We start from the raw sequence: 24,790 nt of genomic DNA on the forward strand, positions 1-24,790 counted from the left end.
GTCCATAAACCTGTTTTTCCCAATTACATTCCCATATACACACGTATTTTGAGCACTAGTATACTATGTTAAGCTTCGGTGTTCCCGTAACTCTGAAAGCATGTCACGCAAGCCTTCATGCAGCATATCGTCCGACATTTCTAGGTCGCTGCCCAGGTTTCGATCCAGAATTTCCCCAAGCTCTTTATATTCTTCTTCTAGACCAGCTTTTATGTTCTGCAGATCCAGCTCTATATTATTGTTCAGAGTAGAGACTCTCGCAACCCTATTTTCCAATTGATCAAGAAGTTTTGCTCGTGAGTTATGAATGTTTCCAGTCGTTAGCTGCTCTGGCGTCAACTCGTCGATACATGGCAGATCAGTGTTTTGTTCTTTAAGGCCTTCTTGAACCGTTTTGGCACGAGAAATCAAGTCGTCCAGGTCATTCAACTTGTTTTCAATGTCTCTTTCTCGGAAGATCTCATCAAATTCTCTTTTGGACAGCTCCATCCAGAATTCCACCACTTGTTGTTGACATGTACTGAGATTTCTGGCTCCTGTATCGGTAGCTGTGTACGTTGGGAAACAAGAAGCCAGCTTGTCCCAGCTTTGAACTTTTGTCACAGATTGTTGTAAAGCCTTCCGGCATACTTGGTTGAGTCTAGTGTAGCGTATCCTGACCCCCTCTGTCATTCTTGGAGGTCATTTAATGCAGATCGTGACAGGTTCAGTTTTACTCGATGATATTGATGTTTATATATTATTAGGTTGGACCCTGCACTATTTGATGTGAGAACTTGAAAGATAAGCCAAAGTCTAAAGCCAAGGAGTGTCTTTGAGATCAAACGCTCGAGGCTATGATGTTCTTAGATACGTAGAATCCTTGAAGCTTTTTTTACAAGGCCGAAAAGCTCCTGTGGAAGGGTGTATTTGTGGATGTCGAGCGAGAGACCAGAAACCGGAAGATGAGCGAGAGAGAGAAAGAGAAAGAGAGAGAGAAAGGACAGATCTTCGAGTATTCATGGGACTTGTGAAAGCTGTTTGTCTCCCAAGTGCCGATATATGAAAGGGACCAGTTGCAATTCGAGAACTCCAGATCTCGTATTTGCAAACACATCGTTAAAAAATCGGGCTAAAAATGCCCGTTAAGATCAGTGTCACTGGATTTGCGTGGGAAGAGATTGTGTATTGATATCGTCGTTGCCGTTTGTGTGCTGTCCAGCACACTTGTGGCTGACGATTGGGTTGACAAAACCTTAAACGCTGCTTATTGTACAGATTCTCATCTCCTGTAGCACCCAAATAAACGACTGAACCGATACAAGCTCTGATACTGCAAAGGGGGTGCTTTCAATATCACTCTTACCAGGTCAAGACAAAAAATATCTCCAGACACGAAAAGAGAGTTGGTTTCACCCACGGAACCTACAGTCAAACCACGAAATCTAACAGCATTCTTACCATTGCCGCCGTATAAATATCCAACTGTCAACGTATCTTGGCTCTCTCGCCAAAGCCCAAATAGCGTCACTACCACTACTATTAATACTACCCGACAGAGTCACGAGACCAAAGTTAATTGGGTCAAGAACTCCATCAATAAACTAAACCAGATTCACACAGCTCCACAAGCTCAAGAAACCAACGATTTTGGAGCCTTTTCTGACCCTGGTGACCGTCTAAACCCATTTAAACACCTTAGTTTTGTCAAATCAAGTTTCTTGTACCAAGTTTACGCTTTTTAGATTAATTTGAACAAAAATCGTGGCGTAAAACTGGCGTTATTTTTTGGGTACTGAGCTCACAACAATACTCATGCCGTTTACGCCCCCTCCGGGCTCAAATAAGGATCCAAATTCAGCAGTACTGCATCGGCAAAACAGTTCTGATTTGTTTGATATCCAGTTTGAGGATTCTCTGGAAGCTGCATTGGAATCTCTGCAAATTAACAGCACTGGAAGCATTAACGGTGAGAATATTGAAATGAAAAGTCTACAACATACAAATGATGAACCGGGCGGTCAAACCGATACCGATCCGCTCATGAACGGCGATGAAAACCGTTTGCATAGTCGGTTCGTCGAAAGTCGGCATAACTCGTCCAGAAACAGGAATTCAGGCAATGCGTCTTTGGGAGCCAGACTTTGGAATTTTGTCAAGGCATCAAAAGGTAACAATTCATCATCTACTTACAATTCCACTGGTGGAGTCATTCAAATCAAAAATCAGCAGCTCGATCGCGAAATTCATCCAGGTACCACCCCCATTTATGATCGAAACAAGTATGCACCCAACGCTATCAGCAATGCCCGATACAGCCCGATTTCATTTATCCCGATCATACTGTATGAACAGTTCAAGTTCTTTTTCAACCTCTATTTTCTGGTGGTGGCTCTTTCGCAAGCAATTCCACCACTGCGGATTGGCTATTTGTCTTCCTACATCGTGCCTCTAGCGTTCGTCTTGACGGTAACCATGAGTAAAGAAGCTCTTGACGACATTCAGAGAAGACGAAGGGATAATGAGTCGAACAATGAGCTTTATGAAGTCTTGAGCACTGCTCAACTTGTTCCTAGCAAAGACTTGAAAGTAGGGGACCTCATTAAGATCGGCAAAGGAGCCAGGGCTCCCGCAGACCTGGTGTTACTCCAGTCCAGTGAAGCCTCTGGCGAAATTTTCATAAAGACTGATCAGCTAGATGGTGAGACGGACTGGAAACTCCGACTAGCTTGTCCTTTGACCCAACATTTGTCTCAGGACGACCTCCTGAATAGAATTTCCATCACAGCATCGGTGCCTGAGCCTTCTATTGGAAACTTCTTGGGGAAACTCACCTTTAACAATTCCCAGAGTCAACCTCTTTCCGTCGACAACACTATGTGGGCGAACACTGTTTTTGCCTCGACAGGAACATCAATAGCATGTGTTGTGTACACTGGCACTGATACGCGGCAAGCACTGAACACTACAACATCAAGCGTAAAGACGGGTCTTCTGGAGCTTGAAATAAACAGCTTATCCAAAATACTATGTGTGTGCGTCTTCATTCTATCAATCACGCTGGTGGCTTTGGCAGGGTTGGACAACCAGGACTGGTATCTAGACACTATGAGATACTTGATCCTGTTTTCCACCATTATTCCAGTATCACTGCGAGTTAACTTGGACTTGGGGAAGTCCGTTTATGCTCATCAGATAGAAAACGATAAAACCATTCCCGAGACTGTGGTTAGGACAAGCACAATACCTGAGGATCTTGGCCGTGTAGAATATTTGCTCAGTGACAAGACGGGAACATTAACCCAAAATGATATGGAATTGAAGAAACTCCATTTAGGCACAGTCTCATATACCTTAGAGACTATGGATATTGTTACAGACTACGTGAGCTCCATGCCTCTTCATTCAGATTCCTCCGTAGTAACTGGCGGAGTAAAGCGGGACATGCCTACAAGAGTTCGGGATCTGATATCTGCACTTGCTCTTTGCCATCAGGTCACTCCAACCTTTGAAGACGGTGATTTAACGTATCAAGCCGCTTCCCCCGATGAGATCGCAATTGTCAAGTTCTCGGAATCTGTGGGGCTCACGCTTTTCAAGAGGGATCGCCATTCGATAACTCTGTTGCATGATCAGTCGGGAACATTTTTCGAATACGATATTAAACAAGTCTTTCCTTTCAATTCAGATAACAAGAGGATGGGTATCATCATATTTGACAAGCAGAGGCAAGATTTTTGGTTTTTACAAAAAGGTGCTGACGTGGTCATGGCTAAAATTGTTCAAAGCAATGATTGGTTAGAGGAAGAGACCGGAAACCTTGCTCGCGAAGGTCTCAGGACGCTGGTTGTAGGCCGCAAAAAACTGTCCAAGAAAACTTTCGACCTGTTCGACAAAGAATATAAAGAAGCTTCGCTTAATATGCTCAATAGAGAAGCTTCCATGAGCGCAGTAGTTGGCAAGCATTTGGAACATAACCTCGAAATTCTAGGATTGACTGGTGTGGAAGATAAGCTACAAGAAGATGTCAAATCTTCTATCGAACTTTTGCGTAATGCGGGTATCAAGATCTGGATGCTTACAGGCGACAAGGTAGAAACGGCTCGCTGTGTTTCTATTAGCGCTAAGCTAGTCTCGAGAGGCCAATATGTCCACGCGATAACAAAGCTCAACCAGTCAGAAGGTGCTCTCAATCAGTTGGAACTTCTAAAAGTTAATAAGAATGCCTGTCTATTGATCGATGGGGAGTCTTTAGGTTTCTACCTCGATCATTACAGACAAGATTTCTTTGACTCTGTCGTCCACCTGCCGGCAGTCATTGCCTGTCGTTGCACTCCACAGCAGAAGGCTGATGTAGCTACCTTTATCCGAGAAATTACTGGCAAAAGAGTATGCTGCATAGGTGACGGTGGAAATGATGTTAGTATGATTAGATCTGCTGATGTTGGTATCGGTATCGTTGGCAAAGAAGGTAAGCAAGCTTCTCTAGCGGCTGACTTTTCAATAACGCAGTTTAGCTTTCTTTCCACTCTGCTACTTTGGCATGGGCGAAACTCCTACAAGCGGTCTGCGAAACTGGCTCAATTTGTTATCCACAGAGGTCTCATAATCTCTGTGTGTCAAGCAGTATTCTCGATATGCTCAAAGTTTGAACCGATCGCGTTATATCAAGGTTGGCTCATGGTGGGTTACGCCACGCTCTACACCATGGCTCCAGTCTTTTCTTTGACACTGGATCGCGATATTGATCAATCTCTCACCAAAACTTATCCAGAATTGTACAAAGAATTAACAGCGGGCAAAAGTTTGTCATACAAAACATTTTTCGTTTGGGTGGCTCTGTCACTTTTTCAAGGGTGCATTATTCAGGGTCTATCTCAAGGGTTAACAAGTCTGTACGAAGTGGACTATATGCGCTTGGTTGCATTGAGTTTTACTGCTTTGGTTCTTAACGAGTTGATCATGGTTGCGATTGAAGTTTACACATGGAATAAGGCGATGATCCTCTCCGAGCTTGTGACATTTATTATTTTCGTGGGTTCAGTGCCATTCCTCCAAGATTACTTTGATTTATCTTTCATGGTCAAGCCAATATTCTATGGAAAACTTGCTACTATACTCGGACTTTCTATCATACCAGTTTGGGCCGCTAAAGCCTTACACAGGAGGCTAAACCCTCCTAGTTACGCCAAAGTTCAGCAGTTTTACTTTAGTGCATAGCGAGAAGTCATACATTAGTAAATAAAAAGCTGCTTTCAACAGTAAGAATCACGCCACACTATCGACTTCACTCTCACTGCCGTCACTTTCCGTGTTCTTGTCATCGGTTGGATTACTTTGAGGCCTCTGGAAATCTTTGGCATGAGCCCATGGAATCGACTTACTGAAAGTTCTGAAAAGCCCGCTAGAGTTCGATCTCGATACAGCTGGACCTCTGTAAGCTGGATTGGGAGCTTCAGGGCCGTTGAGATCTGATAAAGAGTACCTACCACTTGTGATAGATTCTTCGGTTTCTGATTCATCAGCTACAGTGGTAGGGAATGGCAAAGATACTTCACCTGATACCTTGAAAAGATGAACATTGGCTACATGTTCGTTCTCAACACGGAATACTAGCCAGATAAAACGACGAGAAACCTCAAGAACAGCTAGGATAAACGACGTGATTGCACTCTGATTGATTGTATCCGGTGCCGCGGCGTAAACAATCCATTCAAACCTTATGATGACGTCCAGCACCATAGCAACATAATACACTAGCTTTCTTCTTCTCTGGTAGGCTCCTGTCTTCCAGTTCTTACGTCCTGCGAGGTAAAGATCATCTCTAAGGAGCCAGTTACGTGATTTAGGTTGCAAAAGAGACCAGTCCATAACAATATCCCACACAGACGTTAGACTAGCATTCAATGTGGCGAAAATGAAGAAGACATTTCTTGCAGCAGTAGTGCGCGAGAGTCGATACGCGCAGAGGGACGCATAGAAGCATACACCTATAGCATACTTTATGGCATTCAACAAATGGGGAAACCAGTCCCCAGAATCTGAGAAACGTCTTAAGCACTGCAGGAATCTCCAAAAATTAGGCAGACAGCTTACGGCTCCCATTGATTTTGAATGTGATGATCCACACAAACCGTTGGGCGTTTTCGAGTAGATGCAGAAGAAGAATGCGATATCTCCCATAGAGTATGTTAGCGAAGCGAAAATGTCACCCAAAAAGAAATCTCCGAACTGTACTGGGTAGAATCCAGAAAATATCAATCTTATGAATGTAACAAGCACCCACTTCACCGATTGTTTCAGCTTGTTCCAGTACGGAATATTGCCCCACGGTTGCTTGCCCAGGAAGGGTAAAAGGTAAAGCACGACTAGCATCACAATCCATATAATAGAGTAAGGTCCTAATCTGTCTGCGTGAAAACTGAGCGTGCTCAAGATCGCCAGAGGTGTTAAAAGTACGCTCGTGAAGTAAAATAGAAGCGGGATTTTGGTCGTTGAAAAGTCGTTATTGTAGAGTACGGCACCATGTCGCGATTGCATCTCACCAAACATGATAAACCTGTAGTTAATGTTGTTCTTGTGCCAGACGAAACAGTCTAACGAAAACAAGAGAGCCATCAAAAAAACCATATACCAGCCACCCCATAGAGGTAACAGTATCTTGTGAGTGTATGAGAGAGGCGAAGCGGAAAATCCAACGTACAATGTGTAGCCAACCAAGGCGAGAGAAGCACCCAGTAGAAACCCTCCAACAAACATTTGAAGAGTAGATCTGTTGAAACGGTGAACTTTCCGCTCGCTCAACGAGTATTCTAACGAAATATTCTTTAATCTTGCTGATTTTTGCTTGCGATCCTTAGATGATAAAGCCAAAGTGTCAGTGTACCAACATGTAAGTTCGCGTTCCCACGCCATCAGCGGATCAGCCGGTTCCAAATCTGAAGGTATCTTTGACGGTTGACGCAACATGACAGAATCACGCAAGGCTTGAGCAACTACATTAGCGTTGGCATCTGCATCCTGGAAAAGAGGGAACTTATTTTTCGCATACTCCATGAAATGAGGCAGCTCCTTCGTGCCGCAAGTCTTGTCAAACTTTTTGACTATCTTTCTGAAGCCTGTGACGTTCACGTCTCTGTAATTTTTAATGAGCTGAATCAAAAGATATTCCTCGATTAGCGCATCTGAAAGTCGTTGCTGAATTTGACCGGCACTCAATGCGTTGGGAGCGAATGTTTCGCCGTGACCTATGGTGGAAGCAAAATCTTGGGCCGAGGTCCGGCTCATAAGACGCTTAAAAGGTAAAAAGCTTGGTAGCGAAGGCATAAGCTCATTTTCACGCAAGATATTTCCCAGCTTAGAGGCCCATGGATTGCTAGGATAAGTTGGAGGCGATGGACTCGCGCTGTCGGCCTTTAGAGAGCCGTAGGTTTTTAAAGCCGCCATGTTTTGGCCACTACGATCGAAGGCCGCTTGTTCCTTGTGGATCTCGTAGCGATGCATTTGTTGCTGAAGAATGGCAAATCTTTTCCCGCAGCGCTCCAATTCCCACAGGTAAAAATCGTTACATTTCTCGACTTCCTGTTCGATGACCCACTTTTCCACAAACTCGATTACCATCTGCTTCTGGGCATTTGTGTATGAGCTTTGAGTTCTGTATCGTGGGCTATTATTCGCATGAGATGGCAGTGACTCTAAAGAGGAAATGCTACCAGGAACATTATTAGAGAGTGCCGCACTGGTTGTTATATTCCCATGACAAGCTTTCAGCTTTTTTTTACCGGCTTTGTAGTCGATATATTTGTCGATCCACTCTGGAATTGCAGACTCACGGAGATGTTCGGCAAATTTCATGCAGCGTTACGTGCTAGTACCGATGTCAAAGGTCTAAGAAGTTAGGTAGAGATGGCACACTGGAAGGCAAAAATTGGAACAAGTCGGCTCTTAGTCGTTTGTAAACAATTGGGCTGAAAGACTGTTGTGGTAGAAGCCCGGTGTGTAGAGAAACTTTGTAGGCCTGTTTTAAGACTCTGCCAAGCTATAATGTAACGTTCACCAACGAAAGCTAGGGTTTTTGTTATCCTAGAAAATTTTTTTAAGGACGGCTTCCGAAAAGGGCGGGAATTTTGTTTTTGAATGAACAAGATCTTTCGCCAGATTCCTCGTTTGTCAACTGAGTTGGATTCCAATGGGCTGACGGTCAATTATTACCCGAAGATGTTGAACAGGAACTTGATCGATTTCGATGATTTTGGTATGCTAGGAAAGCTTAAACTTCAAGCAACAGGAGGCCAATATCTGAATAATATAAATCAAACGCTCTTATTGTGAAATGGTAGAGATTCAAGTTCAAAAGGTTCATGCGATGAGCATCATCAAACTTGCTTTAACCGATATTATATTGGGCCCTGCACTGATTCTCATCGTGGGGAAGCAAATATAGGCCGTTCATGGTGATGGAAAGACAACGACAGTATATGACGTATTGAATTGGTACGGAATTAGTAGAGTCCAGATATTGGCGATTGGAAAGACGTGAATGTGTATCCGTTGGTTCTGTTTGAGTTTCAGAGTTGACGCCTCTAAAAACTCAGATCATTTCATACGTATGCGTCACCGGTGACAGATCAGAACTGAATGATCTTAGTAAAAAAACAATTTTAGAATGTCCATCTCCTGATGGTTTGATAACACATGTGTGTTGATTCACAGTCACAGCTCCAACGCTGCACCTGAGAGCAAACAGGGAAAATATTTTATACACAAAAGTCGTATTTTGAAGAACGATAAGAAAGATCACGTGACGCATATTATCTAACACGAGACCAAATGTAATAGTCATTTTCTCTTTTTTGAATCCGTATTTTGTCCTTATTTCTTAACCAAGACCTACCTAAACTTACAATTTCTGATGACATCCAAATTCATCCTTCTCAATAGTCTGCCAGACCGTCCTCTCTTCTTCTTCCCTCGTGTTCTTGTTAATTCACGGTATGATAATTATTATCATCATTATAGCTCAATTTTTTTCAGCGTAATAATGATATCTTGAAAAAGATGTGGTCTTACCATCGTCAACCGCTCAAGCACCCAAGAAAGCTCGTAGTTTGCATCGCAGTTTGCATCCCTACATTACCTGAAAGAGACCATGGATCTAGTCAACCACTTGAACGACAGATTGCTGTTCGCCATCCCAAAAAGTATGTAAATTTTCGTCTTAAACTCATTGATTTCGTCAAGATTTAGAGCGACAGAGGTGAAAAATCGAACAGTAAAATACTAACAGGAGATTCTCTTCGTTTTCAACAGAGGGACGTCTTAATGAAAAAGCTGTATCCATCTTGCAAGGATCGGATATTCGTTTCCATCGCTCTCAGCGTCTGGATATCGCCCTTTCCACCAACATGCCAATCGCTCTAATTTTCTTGCCAGCGTCTGATATCCCAATGTTTGTGGGCGAAGGTAAGTGTGACTTGGGAATCACCGGTGTAGACGAAGTCAAAGAGTCAGAAGTCGACGTCAACTTGCCCATAGACTTACAATTTGGTGCTTGCAGATTGCAGGTCCAGGTTCCTGCCAACGGGCCTTACAAGAAGCCAGAAGAGTTGATCGGCAAAACGATAGTTTCAAGCTTTACCAATTTGACCAAGAAATACTTCGCAGAACTCGAGGGCGTTTCTGTTGACCAAATCTCCACAAAGGTCAAGTACGTGGGTGGATCCGTGGAAGCGTCGTGCGCGCTTGGAATCGCCGATGCCATTGTCGATTTGGTCGAATCAGGAGAAACCATGCGTGCTGCGGGCTTAATAGACATTGCCACCGTCTTGGAGACAAGTGCCCATTTGATAGAGTCCAAAAACCCCAGAGGCGACCCCGAATTGTTGCAAACCATCAAGTCGAGAATCGAAGGTGTCATGACCGCCCACAAATACGTTTCTTGTCAATACAACGTTCCTACGTCGTGTCTTCCAGAAGTGCTAAAGATCACTCCCGGCAGAAGAGCTCCTACGATTTCCCAGATCGACGATGCTGGCTGGGTGGCCGTTTCTGCCATGATTGACAGAAAGCAAAAGGGTACGGTCATGGACGAGCTCAAGAAAAAGGGTGCTGCCGACATTATGGTTTTTGAGATTTCCAACTGCCGTGTCTAAAGAAACGATAGCCACCCATTGTTTCGTTCGGATAAAATGTTTAATTGATAAATACTACTTACCGTTTTTAAAAATCCACCAGTGTACTGTAACCAAAGCTAGTCTTGTGGTTGGCACGAGCCACTCTTAGGTATTTAAGCGTTATCAATACGGCATTAAGGCATAGTTGGGATCACCCAGGAGACAAAGAGATAACTCATTTGCGTTGTCAGAACAGCATTAAAGTATAGTTGAGACCACGCAGGAGACAAGGAGATAGCTCATCTGAGCTCAAATTCGAAATCACCGCGTAGCACGAGAATCTATCGAACAACTATTGGGAAAAGGTTTAAAACCACTCTCAAGAGCATTATGCGAATCAAGAATAGGGATGACATGTATAGGATGCGCGTCGATCACCGAAAGACGAGTAAGAACACATTAGAAAGCCATTCCATCTACTTACCAAGATTCGCAAAAGATATCTAACCTGAAGGGATGGTAGTTTTCACAAATGAAGCCAGAACAGTTTACTTACATTGGTGGAAGTAGTACCTTATTTTTGATTATTATCGGAAAACAGTATTTCGAGGACTAGAAATATGTCCCAGAGACATTCCGTGACAGCACAATTACATAGAAATTGCTATGGTTCGTGCAAATTCTACGCAAACGTTTTCAAATGCCATATTAGCCAAACTTGACCTAAACAGCTGTTTTAAAGCATGTATACAGTGCCAATTAATTAAGGTGTACCGTAGTGAATTCAACATGCCATAATAGATTGAGGAAGAAAGCTGGTCCGTGTTATCAATGAGTTTAAGCACCTGGTTTGAAAGATCCCGAATGATGCTAGTGGTACTAGATAGATTTCCCAGGCGCGTCGACTTAACACAGGTAGTTAAGCTGATGTTTAGGGTCGTATTCGGCTTATGATAGGCTGGCACGCAAGATAACACGCAACAGGGACCACTAATTCAAGTCAAATGACGACAAAAAGATGAAAAGAAACGTCTAGACCGCGCAAACGATGCCATCAAGCAATCATCTTCACAGTGGTGGACAGACTGAACGATAACTTTGGGTACTACAAATGGGTCCAATTACAAGATAAGTAAAAACACCATGGCCAGAACAACGATGAATGAGGGGATCGATACTATGGTAAAGCACAAGAGACTGAAACTACTGCTGCAAAACACATCACCCAAGACAAAACTCTGTGCTATTTAGTGATGTTTGTAAGTTTAAGACTTGGCTTGTCCTACACGCTAAGTTTGCTATGTGAAAGAGCATACTTGAAAGACGAAGCCGTGTTTGAGCTGTGTTGACGAATGGGCGCTTAGAAACACGTGTCCCGAAAAGTCCGGGTCTTGCTCGAGCGCAGGAACAATCGACTGAAAAACCGATTATGTAAGCGCTAAAATAAGAAAGCTAATGTTTACGCAGCGACAGCGCGAGCCAAAAGTGACAGAGGAACAATCTCTACGAATGTAAGCCGCTAAAAGGAGAGCGAATTATAGCCGATTTATGCGCGAAGAAGGCCTAGAATCTACACGAAAATACAATCTAGAAATGATCATACTCCTCCAAAGGTGCCACTTCCGTTTCTAGTGTCCAGACAGCAACTGTTAAGCAAGATATTACTTCTTTACGAAAGATTTCACATCGAACGTGGCCGGAACTTACCAACTGGTCTTCAAAAAGAATTTCACACAAGTATGGATGCTGGTCATCCAACTGGGAACGCTAGCTATTCTCACTTGGGAGTATAAAAGCCGATATGACGTGACGACAGCTTTAAAATCCTGGAATTTCAGATCACTCCAGACGGGTTCTTTCCAATCCACATGAGAAATGTTTCTGACCCCATGGTCAACCACGTACCACCAATATACAATAATTATCGCTCAAAACAGCGTTCACCCCTTGCACTCTTGCGCCCCGAATGTGGTTGTTTCATCCATCTTATCTGTCTCTCCCACACCACTGTTGTCCAGGCCGTAGAAGCCACACTCGATATTGACTATAGTGAGGAAAAATCTCGATCACGTGCGAATATAGGAAATCCTACTATGAAATATAACCACGGTGATCATCTACATCTCATCAACCTCGATGCATCATCTTGAAATCGTGCAAGAAAGTGGCAAAGAACCGATTTGTGTGCTTCATTAGACCAGTATTTCCATATTTGAAGTGTTGGACAGCTATTGGGGAGGTTTCAAAGATCGAAAAACGGTCAAGAAACGGGAAAGTTAGCGATAATTCCAAGAGAATTAGCGGCTTTTGTACAATCATCACAAGTTTTAGGACAGAAAAGAATCCGTTGGTTTGAAAATAGATGATGATTGCAACTAGTATTGAAAATGGGGACGGTCTAGAAGGCTTGAGATCGAAGAGAACGATCTCAGATGTCGAAAAAAGCTGCGTGAACGGTCCTGAAAACGGCAACAGCAAGAAGCCAGATATACCAAATACACAGACAGAAGAAGAAGAAGAAGAAGTAGGAGAAGTAGTGGGATCAGAAGAAGATGAAGAAGAGAGGATAGCAACAGCCAAACGAGTTTGTCGATTGCCCGCGTACAATTTTCTCAAGTTTTGTTATCGTCACAACCCCGATATCCAGCAGTCTCCCACGCATACAGCATGTTTTCAGCAAGACGAAAAACGACGCGCAAGACTACAAGACAAGATCGAAAGGCTGGAACCCATACAGCAACAACAGGTGAGCAGTGCGCTATCTGGGTTCCTGGACTGCAGTGACAAAACCCGGCGTCTAGTCCTGGAAGGCATTCTAACTAACTGCTGTTTCCCACAGCTGTCATTCATGGCTTCTGAAATTCAAAGCTTGATCAAAATTGATTTCATCAGCATACTGCCGGAAGAGGTATCGCTCAAGATCTTGGGGTTTCTCGACTGCCAGAGTCTGTGTAATGCCACCCAGGTAAGTCGTCGATGGAAAAAAATGGCAGACGACGATAGAGTGTGGTACCACATGTGTCAACAACATATCGACCGAAAATGTCCCAACTGCGGTTGGGGACTCCCCCTGCTGCACATGAAGAGGGCACGTTTCATTGAAACGGGTGATCCTGCAGCTAAGAAAAATAAGACCGAATGCAAAGACCTGGCAAATTGTACAGTGTCAAAGGGCGGTAGAAAAACACGACCTTGGAAAGTCATATATCAGGAGCGTTACAAAGTCGAATCCAATTGGAGGAAAGGTAAAGCCCATGTGCAGGAGTTCAAGGGCCACATGGACGGTGTTCTTGCGCTGCAATTCAACTACAGACTGTTATTCACAGCGTCGTACGACTCCACAGTGGCTATTTGGAATTTGGCCACTGGGAAACTGGTCAGAAGACTCACGGGCCACCGAGACGGTGTCAAAGCACTGTATTTCGACGACCAGAAACTTATTACAGGTTCACTGGACCGCACTATCCGTGTATGGAACTATGCTACAGGCTCTTGCATCTCTACGTATCGTGGCCACTCTGATAGCGTGTTAAGCGTGGACTCGTGCAAGAAAATTATCGTTTCTGGTTCGGCTGACAAGACCGTGAAAGTGTGGCATGTAGATTCACGCACCTGCTATACGCTACGAGGACATTCAGAATGGGTAGGATGCGTCAAGCTACATCCTAGCAGCTTTACGTGCTTCAGTGGAAGTGACGACACCACGATTCGAATGTGGGATATTCGCTCAAATACGTGCATCAAGACATTCCGCGGACATGTTGGCCAAGTACAGAAAGTACTGCCGCTAAATATCGTGGATACCGAACACCTGGTGGTGGACCCGTCGTATGAAGCTAAAGTCGCGCCTGAAGAGGAAGGGGAAGACTCAGATTCGGGACGCAGTGGCGCGTGGGACGACTCCATGCCATACCCATCCCATTTACTATCGTGCTCGCTGGACAACACTATAAAGCTCTGGGATGTGCGTACAGGAGTGTGTGTGCGAACGCATTTCGGTCATTTGGAAGGCATTTGGGACATCGCCGCTGACAATTTCCGGATTGTAAGCGGAGCCCACGACAAGACTGTAAAAGTATGGGATTTACAAAGCGGTAAGTGTATCCATACCTTCGATAGCCACCAGGCGCCCATAACATGCGTGGGCATTGGCGATTCCGAGTTCGTGAGTGGTGATGAGCTTGGCTGTGTGAAGATGTACAGATTTGACTAGACGATCCAGACCGAAACAGCACCAACTAGTGGCAGTCTGACTTTGGGGTAATTGATACATCTTACAAAGCTAAACAAGGTCGTGAATAATGGTTGAAAAGCTGTCGAAAACCAGGTGAAAACAAATGGTATTCGTCAAAAGTGATACAGAATTGGCTACTTGTCAGAAGTATACTTCATCGAAATTGAAGTTCCTCCATCACGTTCAAGCTATGGACTATCATTACAGCTGTCAAAAGAGCTTCATACCGTCAAGATTCCATGGTAAAAAACTACTGGGAAACCTACTCACAATTGCGCATTTTAAACGAACAGACCAGCCTAATTTAAAAAAAAGAGCTCACGTGATATCGCTTCATACGCACAAAACTCGGACGATCCTTTCTCTATCCCTAGAACAAAGGTCAAACCCTACCCGTTTACTTCGGACTGAAAGGAATACCACTCAAAGTGCTCCAAGGGGACCCTTTGATTCGAAGCTGTTAGCATAGTAAGGTTCTTCTCCTTTCCAGCTTTCGATACGTTCTTTCCCGGGCTTCGAGGCCGAAGTTTTGGTGCCGGAAACGTTGGGAGCAGTGGGAGAACAGACTACTGCTCAAAATAGGTTTTCTTGTTCAGTGTTCAGCTCTCGAATAGAACTAAGGGTGGGGAGCTACTGTGGACACTCGTGAATTTGAGATACGTGAGATTTTGAGTTCTTTGGACATCGATTTTATCTCCTTTGCGAGTCGATAGGGCTGCATTTGTTGAATTGCATCGAGATTCTGGTCTTCTCGAGGAAGTAAGAGAAGAAATACGGTCTAGGGTTCGTGGGTATCGAGGTCTCAAAAAGCGGCTCGAGCCACATAGCTAGATTAGTCAAACTTTGAAACGAGTGTTGTTTCATCCCATAGGTTTGTCTTTTTGTTTCTGCTTAGGATTTGGACGTGAGTTGAGAATTCTACATGATGTACATCAAAAGGCCACCGTCGACCAATGATCAATACTCATCTAGATCTTTGGCTTTTTTGCACAAACCGCAACGTGTCTCTCAGACAAAACCTACATTTCCCGAAGATTCTGTAAAGCGGAACACAGATTTGAATCGTGGAGCTATTAGCATCGATCATGAAACAGCGGACTATTTTTCAACAGTTCCAACACGCCCTATATTTCAGGGTGATGAGGAGCTCACTGCTTCGCCTTTGAGAGTGGATCCTTATTTCCCAAGTCAAAGAGACGTGGGTCCAAATCTCAGTCCAAATGAACCAGATGAACTCGTCAATGCACCTCCACTTGTGCGTAAGAAAAGTGGTGAAATTGTAAAACCCAATTTGAAAATGGCCCAAAGATCTCGATCTCTGCCCGCCACTCCAAGTGCGCGGGAACCAGATGGGGGACTTGAGATACCATCATGGGGGCCTAAACGTAGTAAAAGTGTCCACTTTGATCAGCGCGACGTGGTGTCGTTCAAATACTTTCGGCAGGACGACTCTCCACAGGACGTTGCTTCTCAAGACGTGCTAGAAGGTCCGCTTGATGATACCCAATGTAAGCCTTTAATGATTACTGACGTCAAAGACGCGAGCTTAGATTCTGATGATGCGGCACCCGCGGATCTAACGATGACCATGTCAAATTTACGACTCGAGAAAAAAGCGTCAAACGGGTTTGGTTTGAGAAGAAGCAGACGTTACCAAAAACTCAAGAACAATGGGGTCGCTAACAGTACCGCGATCAGTGAACCGGGTTTGTATCATGAAAACTTCCCAATTCTAAACGTGGGTGATCGTACCAGCCTAAAATTGAACATCTTTCTCAATATTGCGAAAAGTAGCGACTGCTTTCTTCAAGAGTTATCCCTGGTGTCCGATCAGCACTACTTGACTGGTCACATTTTGGTCAAAAACATCTATTACGATAAAAAAGTGGTTGTCAAGTATACACGCGATCGTTGGCGCACAGCAAATGAAGTAGAGTGCGTGTGGATTAGCAGTGGCGATGATGTTCTACCTGGGAAAGGAATGGATCGTTTCAAGGTAGTAATCGATTTGGCGACTATGTACAACGGGGCGAAACGTGACTCTGTGACTAGTAATACTTCGTCTACCCTGGTTTTGGCAAATTCGGTTGCCAGCACTTTTGCTACCATGAGACTTGAGTTCTGTATTCAGTACACGACTCGCAATGCATATGAACGGCTGGTGAGTTGGGATAATAATAGCGGGCGCAACTATGTTATTGAAGTAGTGACGCCTAAGCCACGCATGGGTTTCACTGATCCTTTCGGTGGTGAATGAGAAGTAGAGTACTGAGGAACCGGTGTATTGTTAGTGCACAGCTGGTATGGAAATGTCATATCATGATTAAGTCACGAAATAATGATACAGACTTATGATTGCATCACAAAGGGATCATCTCAGCATTGAATTATGATCCTCTTTTTGTTTTTGCCTTTAGCTCGGATGTTGCAGGTTCGATATTCCGATCTCTAGGATAGCTAGATACATACTTGAAGTAAAAAAGTCAATATTTTAGAAGTTAAAAGGCGAAACGTGGATAGGGTTAGAGCACTGAGTGAAGGATTATGTTGAGCAGGAGTTGTAGTGGTGGTTTTTAGTGCTATAGTTTGTTCGAAAAACACCGAAACTCTGCTTCTTCAGTGGAGCATGACGATGGTCTCCCAGCTCCCTTGGAAATGCGTTCCCATGATGTTATTTTGAGGAATGTTCGCGGTGCACTTCGGGCTCAAGAGTTGTTCTTGTGAGCTAAACAAACTGTGCATTTTTTGAAGAATTGGGAGGCCGTTATGAGTATCTACAGAATTCGACGCTTTTCGAATGAATTCGAGTGGGTTTGCAACCGAGCTAAGAAAAATTTGGTTTGGCACCACCCAGAGTGAAGGCGAGTAGCCAGTACCTGACCGGGGACTTGACTATTCTGTCACTGTCATCAGTCACGGGACGAGGCTGTCGCGGCGCAGAAAGAAGTTCAAAGACAACAAATGTAAATTGACGAGCTGTTTCCGGATGCGCCGTAACATTTATCAAGCCTCTAACTCTCTCTTTTCATACTGAAATGACTTTCTACCCGAAGTGTTTTGTCTCGCCGAAAGTGATAAGGTTGTCAAGTGTATAAACGGTTGATGGCTTCTCAACTGGTTCTTTACAGATTCTCAAGACAGGGAAAATTGTGTGATAGCTCCAGGAGCCAGTTTTGGCTCAACGCTTATAGTCTTCAGGACCTGTGTATGTTTTCATGTGTCAAAGACAATCATGAACACTCATAGTTCACGTAACCCGGTATTTGAATTGCACACTGCTTCCGGTCCTCTATCCTACCCTCTAGTCCTCTATCTACTCCTTCGACTCGAAAACCAACTGGATGACACTATCAATTGCTCATCTGTACTCGTCTCCGTACTTGTACATGTCGTCACGATACGCATACCTTCAAGACGCACCGGAACTTCATCGAGCTTCTTTCCGCAACCTGTACCTTCTACACTATATCACATAGCGACGGACACCACTTGGTTAACTTCTCAATAGCACAATATGTAAGCACGGTTCAAATAATTTGCCCTTCCGGGCAAGAATTCTTGGATCGCATCTGCATTTGCATTTGCATTTGCAGTTGCATCTCGAGTAGTTTGAGTTTTGTATTGCTGCCGAAAACTCCGTCGAAGCTGTAGGTGAGTTTCAGTGTATATTGTGCGGTATTTGGCCGCGGGTTTTCGCAGGTTTTACAAGGTTCACTTCACTTGGACATGTTAAGCTTGTTTCACCAAAATATGAACTCTACGATAGTTGCACTCGGCATTGCGAACAAGTCCCACAGAGAGAGCAATTCCGAGAGGTTTTTCGGTACGGATGGCACAACAGCAGAAGCAAGCATCCTGAGCAGATTAGTAACATTAACTGGCATAGCTATATAGCTTGTAGGAACGGAAAATGCGGCACGAGCGGCTGAGACGGTGGATTTCGAAGAGGTATATATTTACTGAAGGGTCGATTGGAAACAGCGATAAATGCCAGTCCAGTCTTCCGATTATCACAGTGCATACATATCCACTTTTCCCCCACACCAATAAGACCAAAAACGCTTCCATACATCATGGTCGGAGTACAAGACGTTGAAATTTACTTTACGATGCTTGCAGTAATTTTGATATTCTACATGCGAGCCCACAAGGCCACAATGACCCGGTACAGAGGTCAAGTCCCACTTCTGTGAGGTAACGAATATAATAAACCCTGAATAATTGATGGCTAGGCACACTTCGCTCTGGATAGCGAAACTTCGGTAATAATGATTAGGATGGTGGTGGTGAACTACGGTTTTCACTGCCACTATTACTAGTACTAGGAATATACTTAATAATACATAATAAAGAAGAATTTTTAACGGTTTCAGGAAATACATTTTGAGATGAGAGTAAGGGATGTTAACTCGCAAGTTGTACCATAAAGTAAGCAAGAACTGTTGATTATCGCAAACAAACGGATCCAAACGGATCGGATAGCGTTTCTTTCCGGAGCCCGTTGTTTGAGATCAGTACAGTCATTATGTACGGCTATGACGCTCGTAGATATGATATCATATTTTCGGGAAACAACGGTGTGCGTGTATGTGCGTGCGTGTGCATACCATCGCCATTTCAAGCAGACGATACCTCTATTCGATGTTCGAATTCACTACAATTTACCTGCTTTTCTTTCATTAGAAGAGTCCATCGTTTTATACGGGTGTGTCGTCTTCTCCCAAGTCGATTCTAAACACAGACTCAAAAGCTAACGATCCCGCAAACCCGTTTCCCTTAGCACCTCCCGCTCCTCAAACATAACCAAACTTACCATCTTGGTCGCTTTTTCTCTGTCGCCAACTCTACCCTCATCTCTTGTCACTATACACTATACTGGCACTGAATACATATCAGACATCATCGATATGTCGACTAGTAAACCGATACAATTCAACATCACACCCAAACGTAACGCAATTAGATCGTCACATCCCATTATTCAGCTCACATCTTACACTCTCCATATATTATTGTTGTCTTGGCGATGTCGTAATCTGCGATGCTTGCTGCGGCATTATGGCACCGTAGCAAGCAACCCTATCGGACAACCAGTATATAAAGGGCTCAAAAGATTCGGGCTTCAAATACACCTCTCACCCCACTTTAGTCTTTGTCTCGAAGCTTGTGTTTATCCCCTCCCAAATTCGCTTCAGCTTTGGTTGCGTTTCTTAGGCTACTACCGTCAATCACACACTACTACTGGAAATTCCGCAAGAAACGTCAACCCTAAACCTATCATGTCAGAAAAATCATCAATTTTCAACTCTCCCAAACTTTACTCTTTTGACTACTTTGCTGCCTGTACAATTGGTGGCCTGGTCGCATGTGGTCCCACACACGCTTCGGTAACACCATTAGATTTGGTTAAATGTAGAAGACAAGTAGATGCGTCGTTGTACAAGTCAAATTTAGACGGATGGCGCCAAATTGTACGGAATGAAGGTTTGTCCAAAGTGTTTACTGGCTTTGGTGCCACGTTCATCGGTTACTCGTTTCAAGGTGCTTTTAAATACGGTGGTTACGAATACTTCAAGCACCAGTATTCACACCTGGTTTCCCCGGAAACGGCCCACAATTACAGAACGGGGATCTTCCTTGCAGCTTCTGCATCTGCTGAATTCGTGGCTGATCTTTTCCTGTGTCCTTGGGAAGCCATCAAAGTCCGCCAACAAACGGCTTTACCTCCCCCATTTGCTCGCAATGTGTTCGATGCGTATTCCAAGATGGTCAAAGCCGAGGGTTTCGCTAGTCTCTACAAAGGAATCACCCCGTTGTGGTGCCGTCAGATCCCTTACACGATGTGCAAGTTTACATCGTTTGAACGTATAGTAGAGTCGATATATGCCAGATTGCCCAAACCCAAGAGCGAAATGTCGAACTTGGCCCAGATCGGAGTGTCGTTCACCGGTGGTTACCTGGCTGGTATCCTGTGTGCCGTGGTGTCGCACCCAGCCGATGTGATGGTGTCTAAGATCAATAACGAGCGTCAAAAAGGCGAATCCATGGGCCACGCTATGTCTCGTATCTACGGCAAGATCGGATTTCCAGGACTATGGAATGGACTTGCTGTCAGAATTTTGATGATCGGTACGTTGACCAGCTTCCAATGGTTAATCTACGACTCATTCAAAGCAGCTATAGGCCTGCCTACCACTGGATAGATAGAGTTTCAATATTCCTAGATTTTAGTTATCGAAAAAAAAAAAAAGGTAGTTTAACTGTGTGTGGCCTCCTGTAGAGACTTGACTGGTCCATATTCTATTATCCACGGTGTTCATGACCACACATTTTGAAATAGCTCGTTATCTTCGAGCGATGGGGCCGGGGTTGCGTTGGGACTCGAAATATTCGAGTTGTTGTTGGAACTCGGCAAGCTCACACCACTTTGAACGCTAGCGACGCTTGCAGATGAGTTTCGTGGTTTGGAATACAACGACAAAATAGATTTCTTCAAGTCTGGTCGCCCATTGAGTTCACGAGGAGTGGTTCGCGATGCTGTGCGGGGTGGGGGTGCAGTCAAGTTGAGATCAACTTGTGACGGGGTTGCGGAACGACTCAGAAGCGTAGTTTTGGCAGATGAATTAGTGTTCGAACTATTTGTTGATGTGGTGCTTCCAGAAAGCGCTTGCAAAGTATTTGTCCCACTCACACCATTGGTTGTGCTGTTGTTTGATTTTTCAACATTTACCGATTTTTTTGGCAACCCTGCTGGGCCCTCCCAGCGTTTCAATTCATACTTGTTTCTAATAAAATCACCCAGTTTTGAAGGATCCGGTGTGGTCTCCTCGAGCTTGGACTCGTAGAAGGCATTGGCCTGTGCATTATTCCCAAATTCCACAACTTTCCGTAAATGATCCTCTTGCCACGTATCAAGGTCCACAGATTTCACTTTCGAGATATGAGTCCCCAAAGAACGATGAAACCCAGCACATCGTATGCAAATGAATACCCCCAAAGACCAAGATGCCCATCTTGGGTGTGTAGCCGTCTTACAATCTGCGCAGTTCCCATTGGCTGGGTCCCTCAATAGAGTAGCTAAAACCTTACGAACTGGAGGCGAGCTCATGGTTTAAAGATGCGAAAAAGCGCTGATCAAGTAATATTCAACTAGTATATGGTTAACAATTGACCAGCGAGGGTTTTATTGACGCTTGGGATCGCTGAACTGTATGCTTAGTAGTCAACCGTCTAACTAAAAAAAACATGGTCAATTTAGATCATCTTGAACTCTTGATATTATACATTGAACTTCCCGATAAATAGAAAAAGCGAAATAGAAACCCAAAGAGCGGCGTGAGGGGAGATTTAAAGCTTACCATTAAATTGCTGGCAGTTAGAGCTTCACATAGAAGGTACTTTTATCTTCTGTGGACTATTTTAGAGACTATATTTGCACGAATATTGACAAAGATGAAAAAAGTCCGATTCGACCTCGGAAATGACCAACATGATGACCTGAAGGGCGTAGCCCCGATGCATTCGGTAGTAGACCAAACAGAGCTCTCGAAACATACTAGTTGTGACGATTGCTGGATTGCCATCCATGGCAAAATCTACGATGTGACTGGGTATCTTAGCAAACACCCGGGAGGAGCACAGGTAATGCTAAAGTTGGCCGGCAAAGATGCTACGGCGCCGTTTGACGATGTGGGACACTCACTGGAGTCATTGATGTTTGATTTGGGGCCCGAAGCCTGCGTTGGCATACTGGAACCGGCTTTGAAAACCAATAACTACTCAACCTCGCCTTCATCGGAGAAGAAAGACGCTGCTTCAACGAAACGGTCCAAAGAGCTGCTAGTGGAGTGGCAGAAATCAAAAACTGGGTTTTCGGGACTCATACAGCCGTCCGAAACAGTTATCCCAGCTCTGCGACGTGACCCGAGCGAGAAATTCGACTTGAAAGACCCTGAAGAACGTTTGGAGGCCCAAAAAATAGCCAGTACTATTACAGCAATCGCTGCAATAGCCTTTTGCATCACTGTCCTACTCTACGTCAAACTGCGATGCGCTAACATGATCGATCATGTGGTCGGATCCGCACAAGCTGACGACAACTACGAAATACCGAACTGGTATACATGAGGTGTGCAAGGCAGATACTGATCTATGTTACGGTGAAGGGGGCTAGTGTACATTTGAAGGAAGAAAAGTGGCCGTCTCGACCAACTTCCACCGGAGATTGATTGTTGCTGTACAGTTCTTAGCTAAAGAAACTGCACTCATAAAACCACATGCATCCAGCATTTCATAACTGTGCCCAAATCACATGGAGAACTAAAGACTGGTCCTGGATGAGATTTTCCTGAAAATCAAGATATTTGAATTCTTGAAAATGCTCTAGAAACGTAATTTTCTAGAGATTCTGGAAATCCATGAAACAATTTTAATCCTTTCTCGATGTTCATCGAGAAACGGGTCCAACGAACTACTTGCTCAGAATCCTGAGTTTTTTACTGACGCCAGCTCTTAATCCGGTACACTATTAATGACTCAGTTCTAAAAAATTTTATGGAAAAAAAGCAGTGTGGCATTTATTTCAACTCATCACAAGATACAAAATTTAAACAAATAGTCGCTTTGTGCTCCAGGGAAAAGAGCTAAGACTTCGCAAGATTGTTTAACATAATCCACTCATCCAGACCATCCGAACGATACCAAATATAAACATTTTCGATGTTATCCAAGACGAATTGGATAGTGCAGAAGTTCGGTGGGACCAGCGTGGGTAAGTTTCCCGAACAGATTGTGGATGAAATCATAAAGGTATACACCAAACAGCTCCATAACGACGTGGCAGTTGTGTGCTCTGCGCGCTCGAGCGATACCAAGGCCGAAGGTACCACTTCCAGGTTGCTGAGGGCGTGTGATATGGTGTGCAATAACGATGCTGACTTTTCTAGTGTTGTGCAGAAAGTAAGAGAGGACCATGTTGAAAACGCCAGACAGCGCATTCAGAATGCAAAGTTGCAAGAAAAACTCATCAAAGATACGGTCGCGGAACTGGAAATCGTCGAGAAATACTTGAACGCATCGTTGGTTTTGAACGAGGTGTCATCGAGAACCATGGACCTTGTCATGTCATGCGGTGAAAAACTCAGCTGTCTTTTCATGTCTGCGCTTTGCAATGACCACGGCGTGCCTTCTGAGTATGTTGACTTATCGTCAATCATCCCACAGGACTTCGAGTGTCCAGAGGGCACTTTGGACGCAAGTTTCTACACGTTTTTGGTGAACGCTTTTAGAGATCGTCTAAGACCAGTGTTGGACTCACAAGCCCAGGGAAAGCCAATTGTTCCTGTGATCACAGGATTTTTCGGTCTGGTGCCTATGGGGCTTTTGAACGGTGTTGGACGCGGTTACACAGATTTATGCGCTGCATTGATCGCTGTCGCTTTAAATGCCGATGAGCTTCAAGTGTGGAAGGAAGTTGACGGTATTTTCACTGCCGATCCCCGTAAAGTTCCACAGGCCAGACTACTCAGTAGCGTCACGCCTGAAGAAGCATCGGAATTGACTTACTATGGATCTGAAGTCATTCATCCTTTCACCATGGAACAAGTTATCAGGGCCAAGATCCCAATTAGAATCAAAAATGTCCAGAATCCAAGAGGCGAAGGTACTGTCATATATCCTGATAACATTGCTAAGAAAGGTGAAGCCACCCCCCCACACCCCCCAGTGACATTGAGCAGCTCATTTTTCGAGCAGAAAAGAAGAGGCGCTACCGCTATCACTAGCAAAAGCGACATTGTTGTTGTGAATATTCATTCAAACAAAAAGACTCTTTCACATGGATTTCTCGCACAGATCTTCAGGACTTTGGACAAATATAAATTAGTGGTCGATTTGATCTCAACGTCAGAGGTTCACGTTTCTATGGCTCTCCCAGTTCCTGATCTAGACTCTTCTAAGGCCTTGAAAAAGGCTGTTGATGAGTTGAAGAAAGTAGGAACTGTTGACTTGACCAAAAAGTTGGTTATCGTATCACTTGTGGGTAAACAGATGAAGCAATTTATTGGTATTGCTGGAACTATGTTTACAACCTTGGCCGAACATGGGATCAATATCGAGATGATTTCGCAAGGTGCAAACGAAATCAACATTTCCTGCGTCATCGATGAGGAAGATGCAATTAAAGCACTACAATCAATCCATTCCAAGCTTCTCGACGAATCAAGTGAAAGCAGTTTGGGTAAAGCCGTTAACGAGAAATTGGAACAAATAAAGAGACTTGAATTGTAAAGTAATAAATGGGTATGACTGACGAAGAGCGAACACGCCCGAAGATAAAGTTAATAAGATACCTAAGGGTGTCTAGCATATGTTTTGTAGATACATAAGAACTACAATCCAAAATTAATTATGAAGTGTTATTTTCATCGTTTCTTAACTCGTGGACCAAGAATGCTTTTTATGCTTT

General features: G+C 44.0%; 11 protein-coding genes across 11 annotated transcripts; 8 read left to right on the forward strand and 3 right to left on the reverse strand.

Annotated features, from left to right (window-relative positions):
- Window positions 1-63: 63 nt before the first annotated feature.
- Window positions 64-672, reverse strand: NNF1 (LALA0S08e02872g1_1; the record flags this gene model as incomplete). The annotated part of the gene is made up of 1 exon (XM_022771052.1): window positions 64-672. The coding sequence occupies one exon, from the start codon at window positions 670-672 to the stop codon at window positions 64-66; it is 609 nt and encodes a 202-aa protein (XP_022629671.1).
- Window positions 673-1,794: 1,122 nt separating this feature from the next.
- On the forward strand, window positions 1,795-5,199 carry NEO1 (LALA0S08e02894g1_1; the record flags this gene model as incomplete). Its single annotated transcript, XM_022771053.1, has 1 exon — window positions 1,795-5,199. One exon carries the CDS (start codon window positions 1,795-1,797, stop codon window positions 5,197-5,199), a length of 3,405 nt encoding a protein of 1,134 aa, XP_022629672.1.
- Window positions 5,200-5,247: 48 nt separating this feature from the next.
- SYG1 (LALA0S08e02916g1_1) lies at window positions 5,248-7,833 on the reverse strand (the record flags this gene model as incomplete). The annotated part of the gene is made up of 1 exon (XM_022771056.1): window positions 5,248-7,833. The coding sequence occupies one exon, from the start codon at window positions 7,831-7,833 to the stop codon at window positions 5,248-5,250; it is 2,586 nt and encodes an 861-aa protein (XP_022629673.1).
- Window positions 7,834-9,127: 1,294 nt separating this feature from the next.
- Window positions 9,128-10,130, forward strand: HIS1 (LALA0S08e02938g1_1; the record flags this gene model as incomplete). Its single annotated transcript, XM_022771057.1, has 2 exons — window positions 9,128-9,179; window positions 9,289-10,130. The coding sequence occupies 2 exons, from the start codon at window positions 9,128-9,130 to the stop codon at window positions 10,128-10,130; spliced, it is 894 nt and encodes a 297-aa protein (XP_022629674.1).
- A 2,326-nt stretch (window positions 10,131-12,456) lies between these two features.
- Window positions 12,457-14,304, forward strand: MET30 (LALA0S08e02960g1_1; the record flags this gene model as incomplete). Its single annotated transcript, XM_022771058.1, has 1 exon — window positions 12,457-14,304. One exon carries the CDS (start codon window positions 12,457-12,459, stop codon window positions 14,302-14,304), a length of 1,848 nt encoding a protein of 615 aa, XP_022629675.1.
- Window positions 14,305-15,250: 946 nt separating this feature from the next.
- On the forward strand, window positions 15,251-16,582 carry LALA0_S08e02982g (LALA0S08e02982g1_1; the record flags this gene model as incomplete). Its single annotated transcript, XM_022771059.1, has 1 exon — window positions 15,251-16,582. One exon carries the CDS (start codon window positions 15,251-15,253, stop codon window positions 16,580-16,582), a length of 1,332 nt encoding a protein of 443 aa, XP_022629676.1.
- Window positions 16,583-18,398: 1,816 nt separating this feature from the next.
- LALA0_S08e03004g (LALA0S08e03004g1_1) lies at window positions 18,399-18,518 on the forward strand (the record flags this gene model as incomplete). Its single annotated transcript, XM_022771060.1, has 1 exon — window positions 18,399-18,518. One exon carries the CDS (start codon window positions 18,399-18,401, stop codon window positions 18,516-18,518), a length of 120 nt encoding a protein of 39 aa, XP_022629677.1.
- A 1,086-nt stretch (window positions 18,519-19,604) lies between these two features.
- PIC2 (LALA0S08e03026g1_1) lies at window positions 19,605-20,528 on the forward strand (the record flags this gene model as incomplete). The annotated part of the gene is made up of 1 exon (XM_022771061.1): window positions 19,605-20,528. The coding sequence occupies one exon, from the start codon at window positions 19,605-19,607 to the stop codon at window positions 20,526-20,528; it is 924 nt and encodes a 307-aa protein (XP_022629678.1).
- Window positions 20,529-20,641: 113 nt separating this feature from the next.
- AGE2 (LALA0S08e03048g1_1) lies at window positions 20,642-21,433 on the reverse strand (the record flags this gene model as incomplete). The annotated part of the gene is made up of 1 exon (XM_022771062.1): window positions 20,642-21,433. The coding sequence occupies one exon, from the start codon at window positions 21,431-21,433 to the stop codon at window positions 20,642-20,644; it is 792 nt and encodes a 263-aa protein (XP_022629679.1).
- A 344-nt stretch (window positions 21,434-21,777) lies between these two features.
- Window positions 21,778-22,452, forward strand: LALA0_S08e03070g (LALA0S08e03070g1_1; the record flags this gene model as incomplete). Its single annotated transcript, XM_022771063.1, has 1 exon — window positions 21,778-22,452. One exon carries the CDS (start codon window positions 21,778-21,780, stop codon window positions 22,450-22,452), a length of 675 nt encoding a protein of 224 aa, XP_022629680.1.
- A 591-nt stretch (window positions 22,453-23,043) lies between these two features.
- HOM3 (LALA0S08e03092g1_1) lies at window positions 23,044-24,612 on the forward strand (the record flags this gene model as incomplete). Its single annotated transcript, XM_022771064.1, has 1 exon — window positions 23,044-24,612. One exon carries the CDS (start codon window positions 23,044-23,046, stop codon window positions 24,610-24,612), a length of 1,569 nt encoding a protein of 522 aa, XP_022629681.1.
- Between the last annotated feature and the right edge of the window lie 178 nt (window positions 24,613-24,790).

This window comes from Lachancea lanzarotensis, scaffold LALA0S08 (genome assembly GCF_000938715.1).
Source record: "Lachancea lanzarotensis genome assembly LALA0, scaffold LALA0S08, whole genome shotgun sequence".
Classification (NCBI taxonomy): Eukaryota; Fungi; Ascomycota; class Saccharomycetes; order Saccharomycetales; family Saccharomycetaceae; genus Lachancea; species Lachancea lanzarotensis.